Raw genomic sequence first — 20,378 nt, forward strand, 5'->3', positions numbered from 1 at the left:
CCACTTGGGAAGCACGGCAGCGCTCCCGCCCGAGGGTTCGGATCCCACATACAGACCGGTTCCCGCTCACTGGCTGAGCGAGGCACGGGGGCAACACCGAGGGTTGCGATCCCGTTGCCGGTCCCCGGTCCGGTACGGGGGCAACACTGAGGGTTGCGATCGGTTGCCGGACACGGAAAAAGAGACAAAACAACAACAACAACAACAACAACAACAAAATCCCAGCGTTAAGATGAAACGCTAATGAGGAACTTGTGTTTCATGTGAAAATGTAATCTGGTTATTTTGTACACTCTGAGAAAGCCACCAGAACGTATGTGTTTATTTGATGGTACACATATATAATTGCATTTCTAAGGGTCCAAGAGAAATCTGACACAAAAAATTATATGCATTGCCCAGGGCAAACGTCTTTTGGGTTCATCACTTCCCCCCAAATTAAGTAAAGAAATGACAATTCTCTATCTCGTGTTGCTCTTTTTGAGTTGGTCACAAGAATTTACTTGTAAGAAAAACATTTAATTTTTTCCTCTATTTCTCCTTGGCTATTTCAAAATAAAAATAAAGCCAGAAGCATATATCCTGAATAAAGAAAAAGAAAAAAAAATCCCCCCCCCCAAAAAAAACAAAAACAAAAAGGAGAGAGGACAAAGAAGAACACTACACTAGACATTTGAGAATCCATATGAGACCTGATATTTTCTTTGCCCAAAGAGTGAATTCCAATTTCTGTCGCTTAGTTCAATATTCCTGGAGATGAAAATACTTTCTACCTTGTGAATGCTGAAGACCATGAGATCATTTTTACAGCCACAAAACTGCCTTCTTCATGATAGAATACCTTACTGTATTTCCTGTAGCACATGGGCTAAAGGATTCCCTTTAACTTTTCAAGGTTTTAAGAATTATTGCCCGTATGGCTTTAATACAAATAATGGAATACAAATAATGTCTAGTGGCTCAGGATGAGCCAATATAAAACAGATATTTTCTGTTTAATCCTGTAATGTCTTATTTATACAACGAAGATTTAATTTTCAAATATTTAAACTTGCTTCTGGTTTTTGTCTTGTTCTGTGTTCAGCGCTCTTTTTATACATTAAAAAAATGTTCTGGTGGGATGCCATTATAATATTAACTTGTCTACCTATTAATTTATTTACACATGGTTTTAAATACATTTTTAAAAATATAGACATTGTCTGGTTTTAGGAAAACACAACCCTCCTCTGTATTTGGATATTTCTCTTCTCAGTCTCCAAAGACCTTTCAGTTTTCCCCGAGACTTAGGTTCCTCCAGTTTCTAAAAGGGTAATTATGTCTCAAATCTGATAAGGTAATCCAAATTGCAAACCTTATATACCCATACAAGTCTGAGAAACTCTTGCAATTGGAGTTAAAATTATTTCAGGACTAAGAAGCTAATGAATTGTATTCATTCTTACATTGTTATGCTTGACTGTGGCAACTATTATAATGTCCTAATAACAGGTGTCACTGAAGTATCTGTTAATGTAAAATGATCAACTTATTTAAATAAAATCTGAATCTGAAAATAAATGTTTTCCTAAGGATCACTAGTCTTAAATTATACATTGCTGAACTAAGAACATTTTAGAATATGTACAGTAATACACAATAATTCACTTGATTTTACTTGAGCCCAAGTTACTTTCTACATGGGAGCAGTGCAACAGATGAGAATATAAACAGAAGCTCTTTGTTATGAGGGCATAAATCCATACGCGTGGTGCAGTTAGTTTTACGCAGACGAAGTTTTTCCAGCTGCTCCCCTTCGATCCCCAGATCTCTTCTTAGAACACTCAGGGCTACCTCTTTCCATAGAACAGCATCTTCCAACATGGAGTTCCTAACGTTAATTGGTATTAAACAACCGTGGGCGGGGGGGGGAAGGGGGGTTGGCCAGGTTTCTGCTAAAATAAGTTTGTAAGAAAAAATAATATTGCAACAGAACTACATAGATTGCAGGACTTTTCAGAAACTAGAATACACTGCTAATGTGTAATTTGAAACTCCAGGAGAGGACTGTATAGAATTTCTCCAAAGTTTTTTTCAATGGAACATCTCCTGAGAGATTATGTTGAGAACCTCTTTCCCTTTATTCTCTGCAAATCTGCTCATCATTAAGGTTCATATCTGGTCACATCTCCTTCATGAGGCTATTCCCAGTCCCCTTAGACTTCACCCCTACCCCTTTGGCATATGACTGCACTCTTATGGTTTTTAGGACTCTCATTTCTATTTTACGCCCCCTCCTTTTTTTTGGGGGGGGGAACAGGGATTGTGTCTTTGTTCTCCACTAAATTAAAGCCCCTTGACATAATGGTCCATACACTATGGACTCTCATTTCTATTTTACGCCCCCTCCTTTTTTTGGGGGGGGGAAGAGGGATTGTGTCTTTGTTCTCCACTAAATTAAAGCCCCTTGACATAATGGTCCATACACTATTTACATGTTTTCTGTCGCATCTTACATAATGCCCAGAACTTTGTAGGAACTCAATGCATGCTTACTGAACAGCTGATGTCATCTATCTCAAATGTGTGCTGTTGATTTCAAGAATCCCTCTGAAAATAAAATATTTCTTTACCCACTGGAGAATTGGTGGGTTAGACCTTCTTTTATTTTTAAATACACCTTTATGCTCAATTTAACACTGTTTTTGAGTGACAGGGAGAGTAAACCAGCATAATCAAAACTTCTACTTAAAAAAAATGCAAACTTAACAAGAATCATGCAAGGTTGTTTTTATTAAGCTTTATATTCAGATTACAGTTAAGTATTTTAAGATTACTTCATTTGGCAAGCAGACATGACATTCTAGGAAACATTTCAAGACACATCAAGGACTTTATAACTACTAGAAACAGAGCAACCTACTCTGCAGTTGAAGTGTATGTTAAGTACTTCAAGGGGTCATTAAGGGAAAGAAGCTAAATGACAACTGGTCCTTTTCTATAAAATGATTATCCTGGACAAGTAGCCACAAAGAAAAGCACATGGCTGTGACAGAGCTAGGGAGATCTTGCATCCAAGTCCATTCTTTTTATTTAGGATAGGAATTGGGGGCATATATGAGAAGGCAAACGATTCTTTCACAATAAGCTACATGTCAAGTCTTCTATGGGTAGTATTAATACTAGTGTGATTAGCCTATGTTTAAAAAACACAAGAAAAGAACAATTTTGTATTTAAAACCCACTTATATTAGTGACTGTAGGAAATGCTTAATTATTGAAGAGTCTTCTCTTTACTCTTGTAGTTTCCTTATGAGTTCTTCTGAGAGATTTTCATCGTGACTGTCTTGAGCTCTGTGTATTCATGGAAACCATATTCTCCCCTGGAGAGGGAAAAAAATACCCACAAACACCATTTAGCACAGCAGTGCAAATGTACCAGAGTCCATGATTTGGTACAAGTCTGTTCTTGCTTATCTGGCTAGAGACAATGAAAAATATTTTCTGTGTACAAAGCATTTCATATAGTAGCTAGTCAACCATAAGATGTCTGATCTTACATAAATTTCCTTTTTTAAAATTTAAAGGTTTTTTTTCATTTTAAATAATCATGTATTTTCAGTTGATTTTTCAGAAATTGTCCATTTTCGACATTATTCTACTCGACTTTAAAAGTTCTCACTACTCAAAAGACAATTCAGCCCAACAAGAATTTTATGCCTTCTAGTCTAGATTCATATAAATAAGATAGATATAGTACAAGATAAGAAGTACTAATACATAATCACTCCAGGGTGGTATAGTAAAACTGTGAACTAAAGTAGGGTTTATATTTACATGTGCAATGGGCATAGAAGCGGTGCAGGGTAAAAATGACCACGCTCCCATTTTCATTCTAAGGTGCCCTAATATGACTTGAAACAAAATATTTTGCAGATGTAGTTTTAAAGATATCTTTTGATTCTTGGCAAAACAAAAACCTAACCTATAATTTCATTTTTTTGATTGTTTGTTTTCTTTTTAAGAGGGGAAGAGAGAAAACTGGCTTAAATTTAGGCTTTTGTGCTTTTTGCAGTCATTGGTTTTCCCCCTTTATGCAGCCTCTTCTATCCCCTGCCATTTGCTTACTCAATTCTTAAGTTCAACTCAAATGATCAGGAATTAGTCCAAGTCAATTAATTTGGACCCTGGTATCTTGTTGTGAGGTTTATGGGGACTTCCTACTGGTTTTGGAAGCTGAAACTGACTTTGATTTACCCTTTGTTGAAGATATAACTACAAGGATTGGGTTTAGTTGTTCTCTGTATTTTTTTTTTAATTTAATTTTATTTTGTCAATATACAATGTGGTTGATTATTGTGGCCCATTACCGAAACCTCGCTCCATCCTCTCTCTCCCCCCTCCCTCACTGTTCTTTGTATTGCTTTGATGAGAGGATCAAATTACATGTATATAAGAGTATTCTTAAAATCATAACACCCCTGCACATGTAGGCTTACAGAGAAATGAGATCTTGATCCTTTTCTACCCCTCTCTTCTTGTGAGGCAGACAGGTATATAGAAGACATATTTTTCTCCTGGGTAACCTAATCCTCTTACACTGATTATTTTCTTGGGCAATTAAGCTTCTGAAAACACCTTTTAACAGCTTCAAAGAGCATGTTCTTCAAAGTAATTAAAGGGTTTAGCCTCAGTTGTCTGAAACCCATTAAAAGATAATATTTTAATAAGTATTTTATCTCACAAAGTTAGGGAAATTAACCCATGATTTTTACCAATAGGCTTTTCACTGTATTTTAGGTTTAATGGTCAGTTGAAACTTATTAAGAGACTAATAAGCGTGATTATTGTCATACTCAGGATAAAATAGGTTCTACTCCTTAGGATTCCTATGGATATATTATATTTATGATAAAGCACAGAAACATCAGTTTACATTTGTCTTTATCTTACTAGGTCTGTGATTTACTAGTTCTGTGCTTCTAAAATCTTCAATGTACAAATCAGTTGGGACCTCATTAAGATACTGATTCTGATCCTGTAGGTCTGGAGTGAGGCCTGGGGCTGTTCTAATAGACTTCCAGGTTATATCCATGCTTCTCATCCAGAGTCCATGCTATAAGGACAAAGGTAATAGTAACAAGTTACATCTGTTTTTCTCTATGTATCCAGAATGGAGACTGGCATTAAATAAGTAGGCACAGAGGAAATGTTTGCTGAACTGACTTGGCAAATATCATGAAACAAAAAATACACATCTGAGTTCTCTCTATAAGCTATGTAGTTTGCAATACTTTTTTGCTCCCCTTTTCTGAAAAGGACAGGAGAAAAAACTATCTTGTGAAGTGCTGAGAGCCAATTAAGGTTAAAACAGCATACCTGCAAAATCTCAAGTGACCTATGCTAACCTAAGTGAAAATGAGTGCAATTACATAAAAGGAAGAATTTCTCCATATAACCCATTCCAGTGCCAACACCATGACCACAGATGCAAAATCAAGGTCTGGGCACTCTGTATTACCAGACACATTGGGGTCTGCCTAGCACTATTTTTGGCTCTTTGAGGACTCTGTTCCCAGCTGATCAATTTTGCCTTTCTACTTTTGAGGACAAACTATAATTTAATTCTTGGGGGTCATTTGAAGTTATTGCTTCAGTAATTCACTTTAAATAGCTTGCAGCAAAGGACTTGTTTATTAAATTCACCAACTTTGGTTTAAGGGAGACTTGAACAGTAGCACTCTCAACTGGAATTTTTGAAGTAACAAAAAATACAGCAAAGCTTTTTCCTTTGTATTTTAAAGAAGAAAATTATCTGTATCCCCTTTCCAGATTTTTAAGAAACTACTGATGGTTGATTACTCTTTTCAGTCCTCCTCTTATTTGATTTCCTTATATCTCGACCTTAAAGTCTGACCAAATTGCATTCAACAAAATTGATGTGTTTGGTCTCCATTAGCCATTTCATTTTTTTGGTTATTTTACTTTCATTGTTCCCAGGGAAATGTGTGAAATCACTGGGCCAGCAATGAACAAATTGCCCTTCAGAGTAACTTAACTTTTGTCATAGTTTTTTGTACAAAGCAATTAGTTCTGACAATTGTTCCCAGGGAAATGTGTGAAATCACTGGGCCAGCAATGAACAAACTGCCCTTCAGAGTAACTTAACTTTTGTCATAGTTTTTTGTACAAAGCAATTAGTTCTGACAAGGGATTCTCTAGTAATGGACATTATAAAGGGAATAGTCTAGGGAAGGAAGAAACGTTTGTTGAGTCCCCACTGTGTGAGAGTTATATATAAGGGTAGGGACTGAACATTCAGCATGACATTTGACTGAAAACCTTCTTAAAAGGAATGTCAACATCTCCATTTTAAATATGAAGAAATAAAGGTTCAGAAGCTAGACAACCTGAATCAGTCTGCATGGCTAGCAAGTGGCAGGATCAGTATTTAAATGCAAGTCAGGCAGAGTCCAATCAAGTCTTCTCTGCTATGCCATCGACTTTTCATGGGTTGAATTTTTGACACTCTCTACCTCCTTGATATTCTAAAGGCATCCATGGTGTTTCTCTACCCCACTAATAAAGTTTGAAATCATGTTTCCTACCTGCATAAATACACACATCAACCAAGTTCACTAGCCCCTCAACAGACCACATGCAATGTTTCATTCAAGAATGCCTCCTCTCTACTTCCTGATGTACACACTTGCTTCACGCCCGAGGCGAAGTCCCCTTCTTCTATGAGGTCTTCTCTTACTCTATCAACTGCCATTAAGATTTTATCCACTGAATTCTCACTAGGGTTAGAACTATAGTTCTAATCTTAATCATGGAAAGGAGCTCAAAGACCCTCTAGTTCCTTCTCCCCCCATCCCAAGTACAATCCTTGACCTTGTCTGACAAATTAAAATAGTGAGGGTTAGAAAGATGCTGTACTAAATGGTATACTCTGGTGGTGCCCAGATTTTCTGTCCTTCAGTACTTTTCTCTGCACTTTAACTGCTTCTCTGCCCCATGAAGTATGGACTCCCTGTCTATTACTCCTTATTTCACAGAGTGCATATGTCATTTTACGTATTCTTCCTGCCACTAAAGTTATGTTAGAGGATGGAATATAGTGTCATATCTCTGGGGCTCTTGGGACCTAATCCAAGGGTACTTCAAAAAGTTCCTGGAAAATGGAATTAAAAGATAATATGAGTCTTTTTACGAACTTTTTGAAGACACCTCGTACAAAGCAAGTATTTAATGAATGCACATTGAGAAAGCAGATGGATCATTTTATCATTATTCCATTTCATCTGCTCTCCAAAGATATTTGTTTTATTGTAATTTTGCTGATTTGTTAAGACAAATGACAATTACCTGGTTATTTAATGCATTCATGACCTTCAGAAACTGAGAAAGACTCATTTTTATTTGCTGTTTACAAAACTGGCAGTTTTATGATGTTTGCATCTATAAGGTTTATATATGATTTATCTTTTTTCTTCATAAATTTTTAAATTTATTGAAAAATGTAAGAAATTTTTAAGAAATAAAATGCTTAAATTTCTTGAACAAAATTAACTCAACATATTGCCACTACTTTCTGTACATACTTACATATGTACTCATTCTTAAAAATCTATATATTGTGATTTCAAAAGCAACTGAAGGCTCATAAATGCATTTATATATAAATATTCTCAATTCATTTACTACTGTAAAATATGTTTTTCTTAGTCAAATTTCTTTTTAGTTTTGGATTTTAGTACCAAAAATAACTCATTCAGGTAATTCAGATTTTAAGGTCTACATCAATAATATTTCAACAGATGAGAATCATTATTCTTATATTGAAATTTTTTGAGATGAGGCACCTGATTTACTGAAGAGGTATATTCAAATAATTAGAATGTTCTTACATTTGCACACTTCTTATAATTGCCAATTTATAGTTTTCTCCTCCTTTCTGGAAATGTTTCCCAAATAGATTACATTCATATATGAATAGTAAGCAATTCTAACAGTAAGCAATGTTTCAATCACCAATGTAAAGTTCTTAGTATGGTCACATATACGGTAGGAGCTTAATACATTATATTTCTCTTCTGCCACCACCTTTCTGCACTCATGGGGTACATTAACATTTCATAAGCTATTTGATGGTATGAATCTCCAAGAAAGAACAGAGGTAAGTTTTATTTAAGGTGGCAACTGTGGATTAATTTTTTGGAAGCGAAAACTATTTTCATCAAGATAAGTTTTTGTCTTAATAGAAAGTTTTTCTTACAATTCTCGTCCATTTCCAGACATTTTGAATCCACCAAAGGAATTCTGGGCAGATATCACACTATAGCAATTCACCCTGAGAAGAAAAAAAAAAAAATACATTATAAATAATACTTAAACTATGAGATAACTCCTAAATTGGAAATTCCCCTGAGAAGAAAAAAAAAAAAAAAATACATTATAAATAATACTTAAACTATGAGATAACTCCTAAATTGGAAATTTTAGAAATTCAGAGAGATCTTTAAGAACTCTATTAATTTTCACATAACATAATCATTGTGATAAAAAAAGCAGCACTAAAAATTAGAATGTAGAAGTATAATATGGATTATATGTATTTATATGGATATATACTACCTAGAAACAAAGAGAATGGTACAACTCTGCATGTGGATAGCCGTTTTGGTAGTATGTCATGTCTATGAGAAGCGGTAGTTTGAATTATAGAAGTTAAATGGCCAATGTACTGTGGACAGGAGGACATGGTTTTTTAGAGACTGAAGTTTGTTGGATGATTGTTTCTTAGTGTGTATATTCAAATAAGCTTTGTAATTTTCTTGAGGTTTGTGTACTTAACAGGCTAGAATAAATTTTCTTTTGCAATTGCAATATGTATCATATCAATCAGTTCATTTATTTTTTCATTAATTGGTTCAACAAATTGCTTAAACAGAGGCCTTGGCAAGAGTTGGATTTAACTATCAATTTGTTTATTCCCTGTCATATTTCATAAGGTGTATCAGGATGGTTATAAGGACAAATATAATTACAAAGACATGAATATTAGAATTAATGAAAAAAATCACAATAGAAGATTAACAGAAGGGGGAAATTAGAATGCAGTTACGCAGGTCGTGAACGATTCATTTAGCTTTTACTTTCCTGGTGGCCAAAGTTAACAGCAAAATATAATTATTTACATGACTTTCATTACACAAAAGAGGAAGCAATTTTTTTAAAGGAGAAAACAATGTTCTTTTTTTATACTTTTCCCTGCATTCATGCTATTATAACAGGTGAACAATAGTGTGACTTCCAGAAAAATCGTATTACACTTGGAAGAGTTCGGTTATTACTTTGGTCCTGAGATAACATATAGAAGTTTCCTCAGTTAAAACACTACCCCAGATCATAGACTTCGACATTCTTGGTGGACCACAGAGTTCTTATCCATGTCTCCCCTCCTAGAGGGATTGTTCCTTAAATAAATTTAAAATTAATTTGTCTCAGCTTTGTTTAATCATTCTTTAAATTGCAAAATCACATGCCTACTTTGAAATTAGGAGTAAAACTCCAATAACTTTGGAATTCAATAGTTGTCCTTACAAGACCAAACAGCTATTAGGTCTGGAACAATGCCAGGATATTATTATGCTTTAGGATATACAGCAATAAGAATATGTTCCCTTCCATTTTAATAGTATAGAAATTCCTGACTGGTGCTTCCCAAGATACTCGGTGCACTGATATTATAAAGGAATTTTTACCAAGCAGGCATGTGATATTCTGTTATTCTAAAATCAAAAGCCTTGGGGGAGTTCTGGTCCAGACAGCAGAGTAGACGGTTCCTAATGTTGCTCTCTCCCACAAATAGACCAATTTGCAACTATTACAAAGCAACAACAGGAGGCCCAAGATCTGCACTGGAACAAGCAGGAGCCATGTGCCAGGGAACCCCAGTCCAGGCCAGTGCCCACTTCCCAGAGAGGTCTGAGAGCCATGGGACAAACATGCCCTGAGTCAGCCACACCGGAAAAAGCAGTTGCTGCGGGACCTCCATCCCAGGATAGTCCCTGCCGCTTAGAGAGATTTAAGAGCCACTGGGCCCATATGCCCTGAATCAGTCTCACCAGAAAAGACAGGTGCCATGGGACCTCCAGCCTAGGTCAGTCCCCACTGCTCAGAGAGGCCTAAGATACACCGGGTCCACATGCCTCAAGTTGGCTGTGCTGGAAGAAGCAGGTGACGTGAGAAGCCCCAGCCCAGGCCAGTCTCTGCTTCCCAGAGAGGCCTGAGAGCCACCGGACCCACATGCCCCAAGAAAGCTGTGCCAGAACAGGCAGGTGCCATGGGATCCCCAGCCCAGGCTAGTTCCTGCTGCCCAGAATTGGTAGTCCCTTCAGGATTCAAGCCAGACATCAGGGTGAAATGAGTGGACTGTGATACCCCCTGCCACAATGACAAAACACCAAAGGAAAGATACCAGAGATATGAAAAATCAAGAAAGTACTTTACCACCAAAAGAAAATAATAACTCTCAAGCTCTAGATCCTACAGAACAGGAAGTCTTTGAAATGACTGAGAAGGAATTTAGAGCAATAATTCTAAGGAAAGTAAATGAGGTACAAGAAAACTCAGATGACACTATGAAATGAGAAAAAGTATATAGGATCTGAAAGAAGAAATGTACAAAGAAATCAATGCCTTGAAAAAGAATGTAGCAGAGCTTGTGGAGCTGAAGGATTCATTCAACGAAATAAAAAACACAATAGCGAGTCTAACCAGCAGACTTGAACAAGCAGAAGAGAGAATTTTTGATCTTGAAGACAGGCTGTTTGAATTAACACAGGCAAAAAGAAAAAAGAAAAAAAAAATAAAAATTGAAGAAAATCTAAGAGAGATAAGAAAAAACCTTAAGCACTCAAATATCCAAATCATGGGTATTCCAGAATTGGAGGAAAAAGGAAACACCATTGAAAACATATTCAATGAAATAATAGCAGAAAACTTCCTAGGTATAGGGAAAGTCACAGATCTTCAAATTCAGGAGGCCCAAAGATCCCCAAACATATTCAACCCCAAAAGGTCCTCTCCAAGACATGTAATAGTCAAACTGGCAAAACTCAAAGACAAAGAGAGAATCTTAAAGGCTGCAAGAGAGAAGCAGCAAGTCACCTATAAGGGAGCCCTAATCAGAATAACGTTAGACTTTTCATCAGAAACCCTAAAAGCCAGAAAAGAATGGGATGATATATTCAAAATACTAAAGGACAAAAATTGCCAGCCAAGAATACTTTACCCAGCAAGGCTGTCCTTCTGAAAGGAAGGACAAATAGTATATTTTTCAGACAAACAAAAACGGTGGGAGTTTACTACCACACAACCAGCCTTACAAGATACCTCAAAAACAACCATCACTGCCATGAATACTCAAGAAAGAACAAAACCTACCAGTAAAACAAAAATGCTAACAATAAAAAAAAAGTTATCTACCACCCCAAGAAACCAACAAATACAGAAGACAAAAAGAAAATCAGAAAGAAAGGGACAAAAGATACTTAAGACAGCCAAACAAAAATCAATAAAATGCTAGGAGTAAATCAACACCTTTCAATAATAACTCTAAATGTAAAAGGGATTGAATTCCCCACTCAAAAGACACAGACTGGCTGACTGGATTAAAAAGATGGACCTAACAATATGCTGCCTTCAAGAGAACCACCTCACCTATAAAGACTCACATAAACTAAGAGTGAAAGGATGGAAAAGATGTATCATGTAAACAGAAATGAAAAACGAGCTGGAGTAGCTATTCTTATCTCAGATACAATAGACTTTAAAGCAAAAACCATAAAAAGAGACAAAGAAGGCCACTATATAATGATGAAAGGATCTATCCATCGAGAAGATATAACAATCATAAATATATGTGCACCCAGTGTCAGAGCAGCCAGATTTATAAAGCGAGCACTATTAGATCTAAAGAATGAGATAGACACTAACACATAACAGGAGGGGACCTGAATACCCCACTTTCAGGGGACAGATCATCTAGGCAAAAAATTAATAGAGAGACACAAGATCTAAACAACACTTTAGAACAATTGGACTTGGCAGATATCTACAGAACATTCCATCCAACAACCTCAGAGTATTCATTCTTCTCATCAGCATATGGACCATTCTCCAGGATAGACCAACATGTTAGGTCACAAAGCAAGCCTCAACAAATTCAAAAAAATTGGAATTATTCCATGTATTTTTTCCAATCACAATGGATTAAAATTAGAAATCAGTAACAAACAAAACTCTGGAAACCATATAAACACATGGAAATTAAACAACATTCTACTCAATGACATATGGGTCCAAGAAGAAATTAAACAGAAAATCAAAAAATTTCTTGAAACTAATGAAAATGACACATCATACCAAAACCTGTGGGATACTGCAATACAGTACTAAGGAGGAAATTTATTGCATTAAATGCTTACTTCAGAAGAATGGAAAGATGGCAAGTGAACAACCTAATACTTCACCTTAAAGAACTAGAAAAACAAGAACAATCCAAACCCAAAGTTAGCAGATGGAAAGAAATCATTAAGATCAGAGCAGAACTAAATGAAATAGAAACCCGAAAAATGATACAAAAGATCCATGAAACAAAAAGTTGTTTTTTTGAAAAGATAAATAAAATCGACAAACCTTTAGCAAGGCTAAATAAAAAAAGAAGAGAAAAGACCCAAACAAAAAAATTAGAAATGAAAAAAGGTGATATTACAACAGACACCTCAAAAATACAAGGAATCATTAGAGACTACTATAAACAACTATATGCCAACAAATTTGAAAATCTGGAGGAAATGGATAAATTTCTGGACACATACAAACTACCAATACTGAGGCAAGAAGATATAGAAAATCTGAACAGACCAATAACAATAAAAGAAATTGAAGTTGTTATCAGAAGGCTCCCAACAAAGAAAAGCCCAGGACCTGGTGGGTTCACACAAAGTTCTACCTAACCTTCAAAGAGGAACTGATACCAATTCTCCACAAATTGTCCCAAAAGATTGAAACCGAGGCCATTCTCCCAAACTCATTCTATGAAGCAAACTGCTTTCATTCTGATATCAAAACAAGATAAAGATGCATCAAAAATAGAAAACTAGAGGCCAATATCCTTGATGAATGTAGATGCAAAAATCCTCAATAAAATACTAGCTAACAGAATACAGCAACACATACACAAAATTATACACCATGATCAAGTGGGATACATCCCAGGGAGGCAAGCTTGGATCAACATATGCAAACCAATAAATGTGATACACCACATCAATAAAAGCAAAGACAAAAAACATATGATCATCTCTACAGATGCTAGAAAAGCATTTGACAAAATTCAACATTCTTTCATGATAGAGGCTCTCTACAAGTTAGGTATAGATGGAAACTATCTCAACACAATTAAAGCCATATATGATAAGCCCAATGCTAATATCATATCTCAAGAACAGAAACTAGACAAGGATGCCAACTCTCACCACTTCTATTCAACATAGTGTTGGAAGTACTAGCCAGAGCAATCAGAGAAGAGAAGGAAATACAGGCATCCAGATTGGAAAGGATGAAGTCAAACTGTCCCTGTTTGCGGATGACATGATCCTATAAATTGAACAGCCTAAAGTCTCTACAAAAAACCTACTAGAGTTGATAAATGATTTCAGTAAAGTTGCAGGATACAAAATCAACATGCAAAAATCAGTAGCATTTCTATACTCTGACAGTGAACATGCAGAAAAAGAAATCAAGAAAGCTAGCTCATTTACAATAGCCACCAAAAAAATAAAATACTTAGGAATAAAGTTAACCAAGGATGTGAAAAATCTACAAAGAGAACAATGAACCACAGTTGAGAGAAATTAAAGAGTACACATATATTTAGTTTGATATAATCCCATGCTCTTGGATTGGAAGAATTAACATCATGAAAATGTCCATATTACCCAAAGTGATTGACAGATTCAATGCAATTCCCATCAAAATTCCAATGACATTTTTCTCAGAAATGGAAAAACCTACCCAGACATTTATATGGAATAAAAATAGACCATGCACAGCCAAAGCAATCCTGAGCAAAAAAATAAAGCTGCAGGCCTAACACTACCTGACTTTAAGCAATATTACAAAGCTATAATAACCAAAACAGCATGTTACTGGCATAAAAACAGACATACGGATCAATAGAATAGAACAGATAACCCAGAAATCAACCCATACACCTACAGCCATCTGATCTTTGATAAAGGCAGCAAGTCTACACAATGGGGAAGACAAAAAATGCCTCTTCAACAAATGGTGCTGGGGAAACCAGATATTCATATGTAGGAGAATGAAACTAGACCTGTACCTCTCACGATATACCAAAATCAACTCAAAATGGATTAAAGAATTAAATATACATCCTGAAACAATAAAATTCCTTAAAGAAAACATAGAGGAAACACCCCAGTAAGTAGGAGTGGGTACAGACTTCATGATTAGGACCCCCAAAGCACAGGCAACTAAAGGTAAAATAAACAAATGGGATTATATCAAACTAAAAAGCTTCTGTACAGCAAAAGAAACAATTAACAGAGTGAAAAGACAACAAACAGAGTGGGAGAAAATATTTGCAAAATATGCATCAGACAAAGGATTAATATCCAGAATATACTAGGAACTCAAACAACTTTACAAGAAACAAACAACCCAATTAAAAAATGGGCAAAGGAGCTGAATAGGCATTTCTCAAAGGAAGGTACATGAATGGCCAACAGACACATGAAAAAAAGCTCAATATCACTTAGCTTTTGGGAAATGCAAATCAAAACCACTTTGAGATACCATCTCACTCCAGTTAGGATGGCTAATATCCAAAAGACTGAGAACGAGGTTGCCCTAGAAATGACTTAGCAATGGGCCGGCCCGGTGGCGCACTGGATAGCGCGCCGCTTGGGAAGCGCGGCGGCGCTCCCGCCCGGGTTCGGATCCCACATACAGACCGGTTCCCGCTCACTGGCTGAGCGAGGCGCGGGAGCAACACCGAGGGTTGCAATCCCGTTGCCGGTCACCGGTCCGGAAACATTCCTTTTACTTACTTTCCAATGTTTGCTGAAGTTCATGGATGGTACTAAGAAGAACATGAAACTGTTTCCGTCTCAATTCCAGCTGTGTTAACAAGAAACAAAATTTATACAAATTGATCTATAAACATATGTATATCTCACAAAGGCTAATATACATATATACAAATACCTTATCTTCAACGCTTTCTTTAATATGTGAAAGATGCTCTAATTCTTTTCCCAGAGCCTCTAGTTCTCTTAAAAAAAAAAAAAAAAAAAAAGAAATGACTTAGCAATACTTATGTTGTATTTAACAAAACATCAATAAAATATTTTGGGCAAGCAATTTCAGAATGCTGGATAGAGTTAAAATACCCTTCTAAAGTTCTTCCAACAAAGCAGGTTTTGTTTTCTTTTGTTTTTTTAGGGTACCAATTGCTTTTCTAGCAGGCCATGTAATTCCAAATGAAAAATCCAAATCTGAAAACGTTCAAGGTAACATGGTACTGTGGTTAACATTGAAAATGCTGTATTACTTAGGCTGACTTACCACACTGTCCCTGCCTGCAGAGCAGAGGAGACTGTCATGGCTTTATCAAGGTCTTGCGTGAAGATTCCTGCTGCTAAGCCATAGTGAGTATTGTTTGCTCTCTTGATCACATCATCTAAAGATTTAAACTTCATGATTTGCTGCACTGGACCAAATATCTATACCACAAGAAGTGAATTAAAGATAGAACAGGTTATAGTCTTTTTTTTATTCTATAAACAATCCTAAATTAAGATTTTGCTTCATACATCAAAACTCTATGTAGGAATCAAAATAGGCAGCTGCAGAAATGGTAGGTCAAAACATGCAATGGTCATGTGTAAAATTCTCTTTGGAACAAGATAAGGTACAAAGAAGTAAGGCAACATTTATTTTCTAGGTGTTGGAATTAAGCTTCTAAGAATGTGCAATTTTGCATCAAATCATTACCTTCAGAATTTCTTTTCCATTTGAAAACATTCTAAATTCTCTCCCTAGTTTTTCTCATCTTCCGAGTTACTGCATATAACAGCAAGCCTGAGAATGCACTGCTTGCTCTGCTGGATAAGTGAATTGCAATGACCAACAATAATAATTATGTTTTCAATACCAGCATACCATTGATTGAAATATTAACTATTGTAATGTACTTAGATCTTTTCATAATTAGTTAAGTTAGGTAAAACAGCATGAATTTTTGTTCAGATTCTATTCTGTAGCCAAGTCTTATGCAACTTATGTATACTAAATAGAACAGTTCATTACTGCAAGAGCTTAAATCCTGAGCCACCCTGTACTAACCAAAGCATGAGTTCATTAGCAATGGCTATAATCACAGGATAAGTAACCAAAATTACAATTTGCTTATTTTAGCCTAAACCACTTTTTCACTTTTTCTGGACTCTCTAGTTAACACAGCCCAAACTCAACCCATTCTGTATTTGTATCAGCCCCGGGTAAAAGAAAAACTGGATTTTCTCTTAAAAATTAAGCTCTATATTAAATTTCAATAAAACATTTATTAAAATTAAATAAAAGTGGGGCTCCTCTGAGTGTTAGCAGAATTCTCTGGGAAATGTGAACAAGCAGAATAAAAAAATCAGAAACAACAAATGATTTTCTGGTGTTTACCACTGATTTAAATGTTAGAGGGTTGGGGGCTGCCATTCTATGGAGGTCGAGTGCAAATTCTAAGGTTGTAAATCTAATTATGATACTGTAACCTAGAAATCAGATATATAGCAGTTAGTATCATAAATGTGTTCATATTTTACATAATTTTAATTGAACACAGCACATGGCTCCAGGCTCCCACTTTGAAATAGCAAGCTAGCTGTTCTATGTGTATTGTAGGAACACATAAATATTTTCTTGATCCTTTCTATCTGGTATTCATCAATATATGCAAGAACAACAGCTCTAATTAGACAAGTGTTTGCCAATAAGTGAAAAGTCATAATTCAGCTGAGTATTGAACTAAGACACTATGTTTGATTACCCACATGCATTTGCTTTTATTTTTGTTTTTCCTATTTATTTTCTCTGTTTGCAAATCTAACTATGCACTTTACCCCTGGATTGGTGACTTTCTTGAAGGTAAAGAAAATAATGCTCTCAGATTCTCTGTCATTTCATGGACATGAAATCAAACTTTATAAGTGAATTATTATTCAGTACCTTTGCGTTGCCAATGCCTTCTTATTGTATGTAGTGCACTATATAACATTTTTGCAGCCCAAAGCCAGTGCATCTATCTGCTTTTATTAAAAGCCCTTGGTGTCCATGAGGTAGATTATTTATAATTCCTAAATGCAAAGTAGCTTTTCCCAGTTATAGCTCATATCACTAGACAACATTTTTCTTGATGTTAGTTTGTGCTCATCAAATATTTAACTATAATATGCAATATATTACACAATATAATTATGTGTAAATACATTGTATATATTCGATTTATATAATAAATAAATATATATTATTTGTAAATGTATTAGAAATATTCATCTCCTACATCACTCCCCACACTCCATGTGCTCTCGGCCCTCTATTTTTCAGCTGTTAGACTTCATAATTTTGTATATTATACTTAAATATTTGGCAAGCAGTAATACACAATATAACATTTTGGTCAACAATAGACCACATATGATAGTGGTCCCATAAGATTGTAATGGCTATACTACATACTCCAGGTCTGTAGTAGGCTATCACCTAGGACTTTGTAAGCATACTCTGTGATATTCGCACAAAGATAAAATCACCTAATGACACGTTTCTCAGAATGTAGCCCCATTGTTAAGCGACACATTACTCTGTGTGTGTGTGTGTATATATACATATGTATATACATACATATATATATATATACACACACATACACGTAATTTGCACATAATTTGGGATATTGTAGTTAAATATTTGGTGAGCATATATATGTGCATATACACACATATATGTATATTATATTTATTTACACATAATATATATAATATATATATTTATCTATACATAATATATGCTCATCAAATATTTAACTACAATACAGAATTAGGAAGTCTAACAGGTGAAAAATATAGGCCAGAGCACATGGAGGGTGGGGAAAGATGTAAGGGATGAATGCTATTTTCCAATATACGGATGGCTCTCACATAGAAAAGGGCCACAGGGAAAATTTGGAACCAGCTGGTAGAATATAAGTACTAATATTTTGTGGCATGAACACTTAAAGTGTACTCCCTTAGCAATTTTCAAGTATACAATACATTGTCATTAACTGCAGTCACATATTGTACAAGGAACTTACTCTTCCTGTCTAACTGAAATGCTGTACACTTTGACCAACATGTCCCCAGGGCTCACCCCCGACCCTCCCAAGCCCCTGGTAACAACCATTCCACTCCTTGCTTCTATGAGTTTGACTTTTTGAACTCAACATGTAAGTGAGGTCCTGTGGTATTTGTCTTTTTGTGCTTGGCAAATCTCACTTAACATAATGTCCTCCAAGTTCGTCCATGTTTTCGCAAATGACAGAATTCAATTACCTTAAAACTGTGAAGGAAGCACCCAAACATTGTTAAGCATTTTGATCTGTTTAGAAATTCTTGCCTGGCCCAATGATTTTTTCTATTTTTAATTTTGATCACAAATAACTTATACCTTTATCAACAACATAAGTGAAAAGTAACTGACAAAGATGTTCAAAGAAGTGAGAATTTTAAAGGAACACTGTGCATACACACATGCAGGCCAAACAGGGGAACAAAGAGAACAGAACAGAACGAGGCCATTTACCTCCTCTTTGGCAATGCGCATCCCGTCTGTGACATTAGAGAAAACCGTGGGCTGGATAAAGTAGCCTTTATTCCCCCAAGAGCCTCCACCACATTCCAGTTTGGCTCCTTCTTTCTTTCCACTCTCAATGAGGTCAAGTATTTTCTCATATTGTTCCTTGTCAATCTATTTGAAAAATATCACATTAAAAGGAAAAGATTAACACCATGTAAAGATAACACATTGCTGGGCCTGTGAACGAGGGTTTCCAAACTCTAGGATGTTGCTATTAAGTCAAATATTGAATCAAAACAGTTCACAGAGGCTCAGATTTACTCTTTAGGTATATTTCCTTCTCATGACTTTTTAGGAAAGAAACCTTGAAGATAGATATTTGTATTTAGCACTTGTTTTACAGTTAGGTAAGAAAAGCATATTGGCACTGCGGACACACATTAACCTTTCACACAACTGTCATTTATTCACTCTGGAAGAAATGCCTGTTAATAATGCAACACATTTACCTAGAAACTGTAGCCCTAACTGAAATAAAAAGGGTAAAAGGAGAAAAAAAGAACTTTGACACTGGGTGTAATTAGATATGACAGTCAAAATGCAGATGCTTTTGGACTTTAAGAAGACTCCTGCAGCTGTGTCTCTGAGCCAGCCACCCAGCTTAGTCCGTGCCCTGGGGTACCACATTTTGAGCATAGTTTAGGCATCCTCCCCAGGTCAGTTTTCATTAGGGCGGCCAGTAGGTTTGGTTCCAATTTCTGGCCTGTCTTAGTTGTCACCATCCTGCATCATTAGATAGGCCATATCTAAATATGCGACAAATATCACAGAAGTTAAATAGCTTTCTAAAGTATTTTTTTATAAGGAAAAAAAAAGTGAGTTCAGAGGAAAGCAAGACATTTATAGCATTTGTTAATTTTCCTCCCATCTTTAATTCCCAGCATGGCTTTGAAACTGTTTATAGGCATGACAACCAGGTAACACAAAAATAGAATGATTTCATTATCATTGAGAATTAGATTGTTTGTTTCTTCATCACCAAACTGGCACAGCCTTGTTACCTAGGAAGATGCATAGATGGAAGTAATCTTAATAAAAACTAGGCCTAAAGAAGATAGTTTATTCTTGTCCCCTGCAAATGCTATTCCATCTAATGAGTACTCACCTGAGGGCCTTGATTTACTCCAGGGGTTAAAGGGTTTCCAAGAACATACTTCTTAGCCCGCTCAACACTCCTTCGAACAAACTCATCGTAAATTGATTCTTCCACAAAAAGCCTGGATGCTGCTATACAACATTGGCCCTGGTGGTAGAATAACCCTTGGTGTGCAATTTCAACAGCAACGTCCACTGCAAAGAAGACATTCACATTAAAGAGGAAGTATTTTCTTTTCTTTTCTTTTTTTTTTTCCTTTTTGTCTTTTTTACTGACCGGCAACGGGATCGCAACCCTCGGTGTTGCACCCGCACCAGGG

At 35.9% G+C, this 20,378-nt stretch overlaps 1 protein-coding gene across 1 annotated transcript in view; it reads right to left on the reverse strand.

Moving 5' to 3' along the window:
• Positions 1-2,752: 2,752 nt before the first annotated feature.
• LOC103608935 (aldehyde dehydrogenase, cytosolic 2) overlaps positions 2,753-20,378 on the reverse strand; it is a 54,899-nt gene continuing 37,273 nt past the window's right edge. The window contains exons 7-11 of the mRNA XM_008593323.1: positions 20,069-20,253; positions 18,910-19,074; positions 15,640-15,797; positions 8,258-8,332; positions 2,753-3,362 (exon numbers count right to left, since the gene is read on the reverse strand). Coding sequence (XP_008591545.1) covers positions 3,290-3,362; positions 8,258-8,332; positions 15,640-15,797; positions 18,910-19,074; positions 20,069-20,253 — 656 coding nt within the window. The 3' untranslated portion in view covers positions 2,753-3,289. The remainder of the gene's footprint in view (positions 3,363-8,257; positions 8,333-15,639; positions 15,798-18,909; positions 19,075-20,068; positions 20,254-20,378) is intronic.

This window comes from Galeopterus variegatus, unplaced genomic scaffold (genome assembly GCF_000696425.1).
Source record: "Galeopterus variegatus unplaced genomic scaffold, G_variegatus-3.0.2 Scaffold8995, whole genome shotgun sequence".
Lineage (NCBI taxonomy): Eukaryota > Metazoa > Chordata > Mammalia > Dermoptera > Cynocephalidae > Galeopterus > Galeopterus variegatus.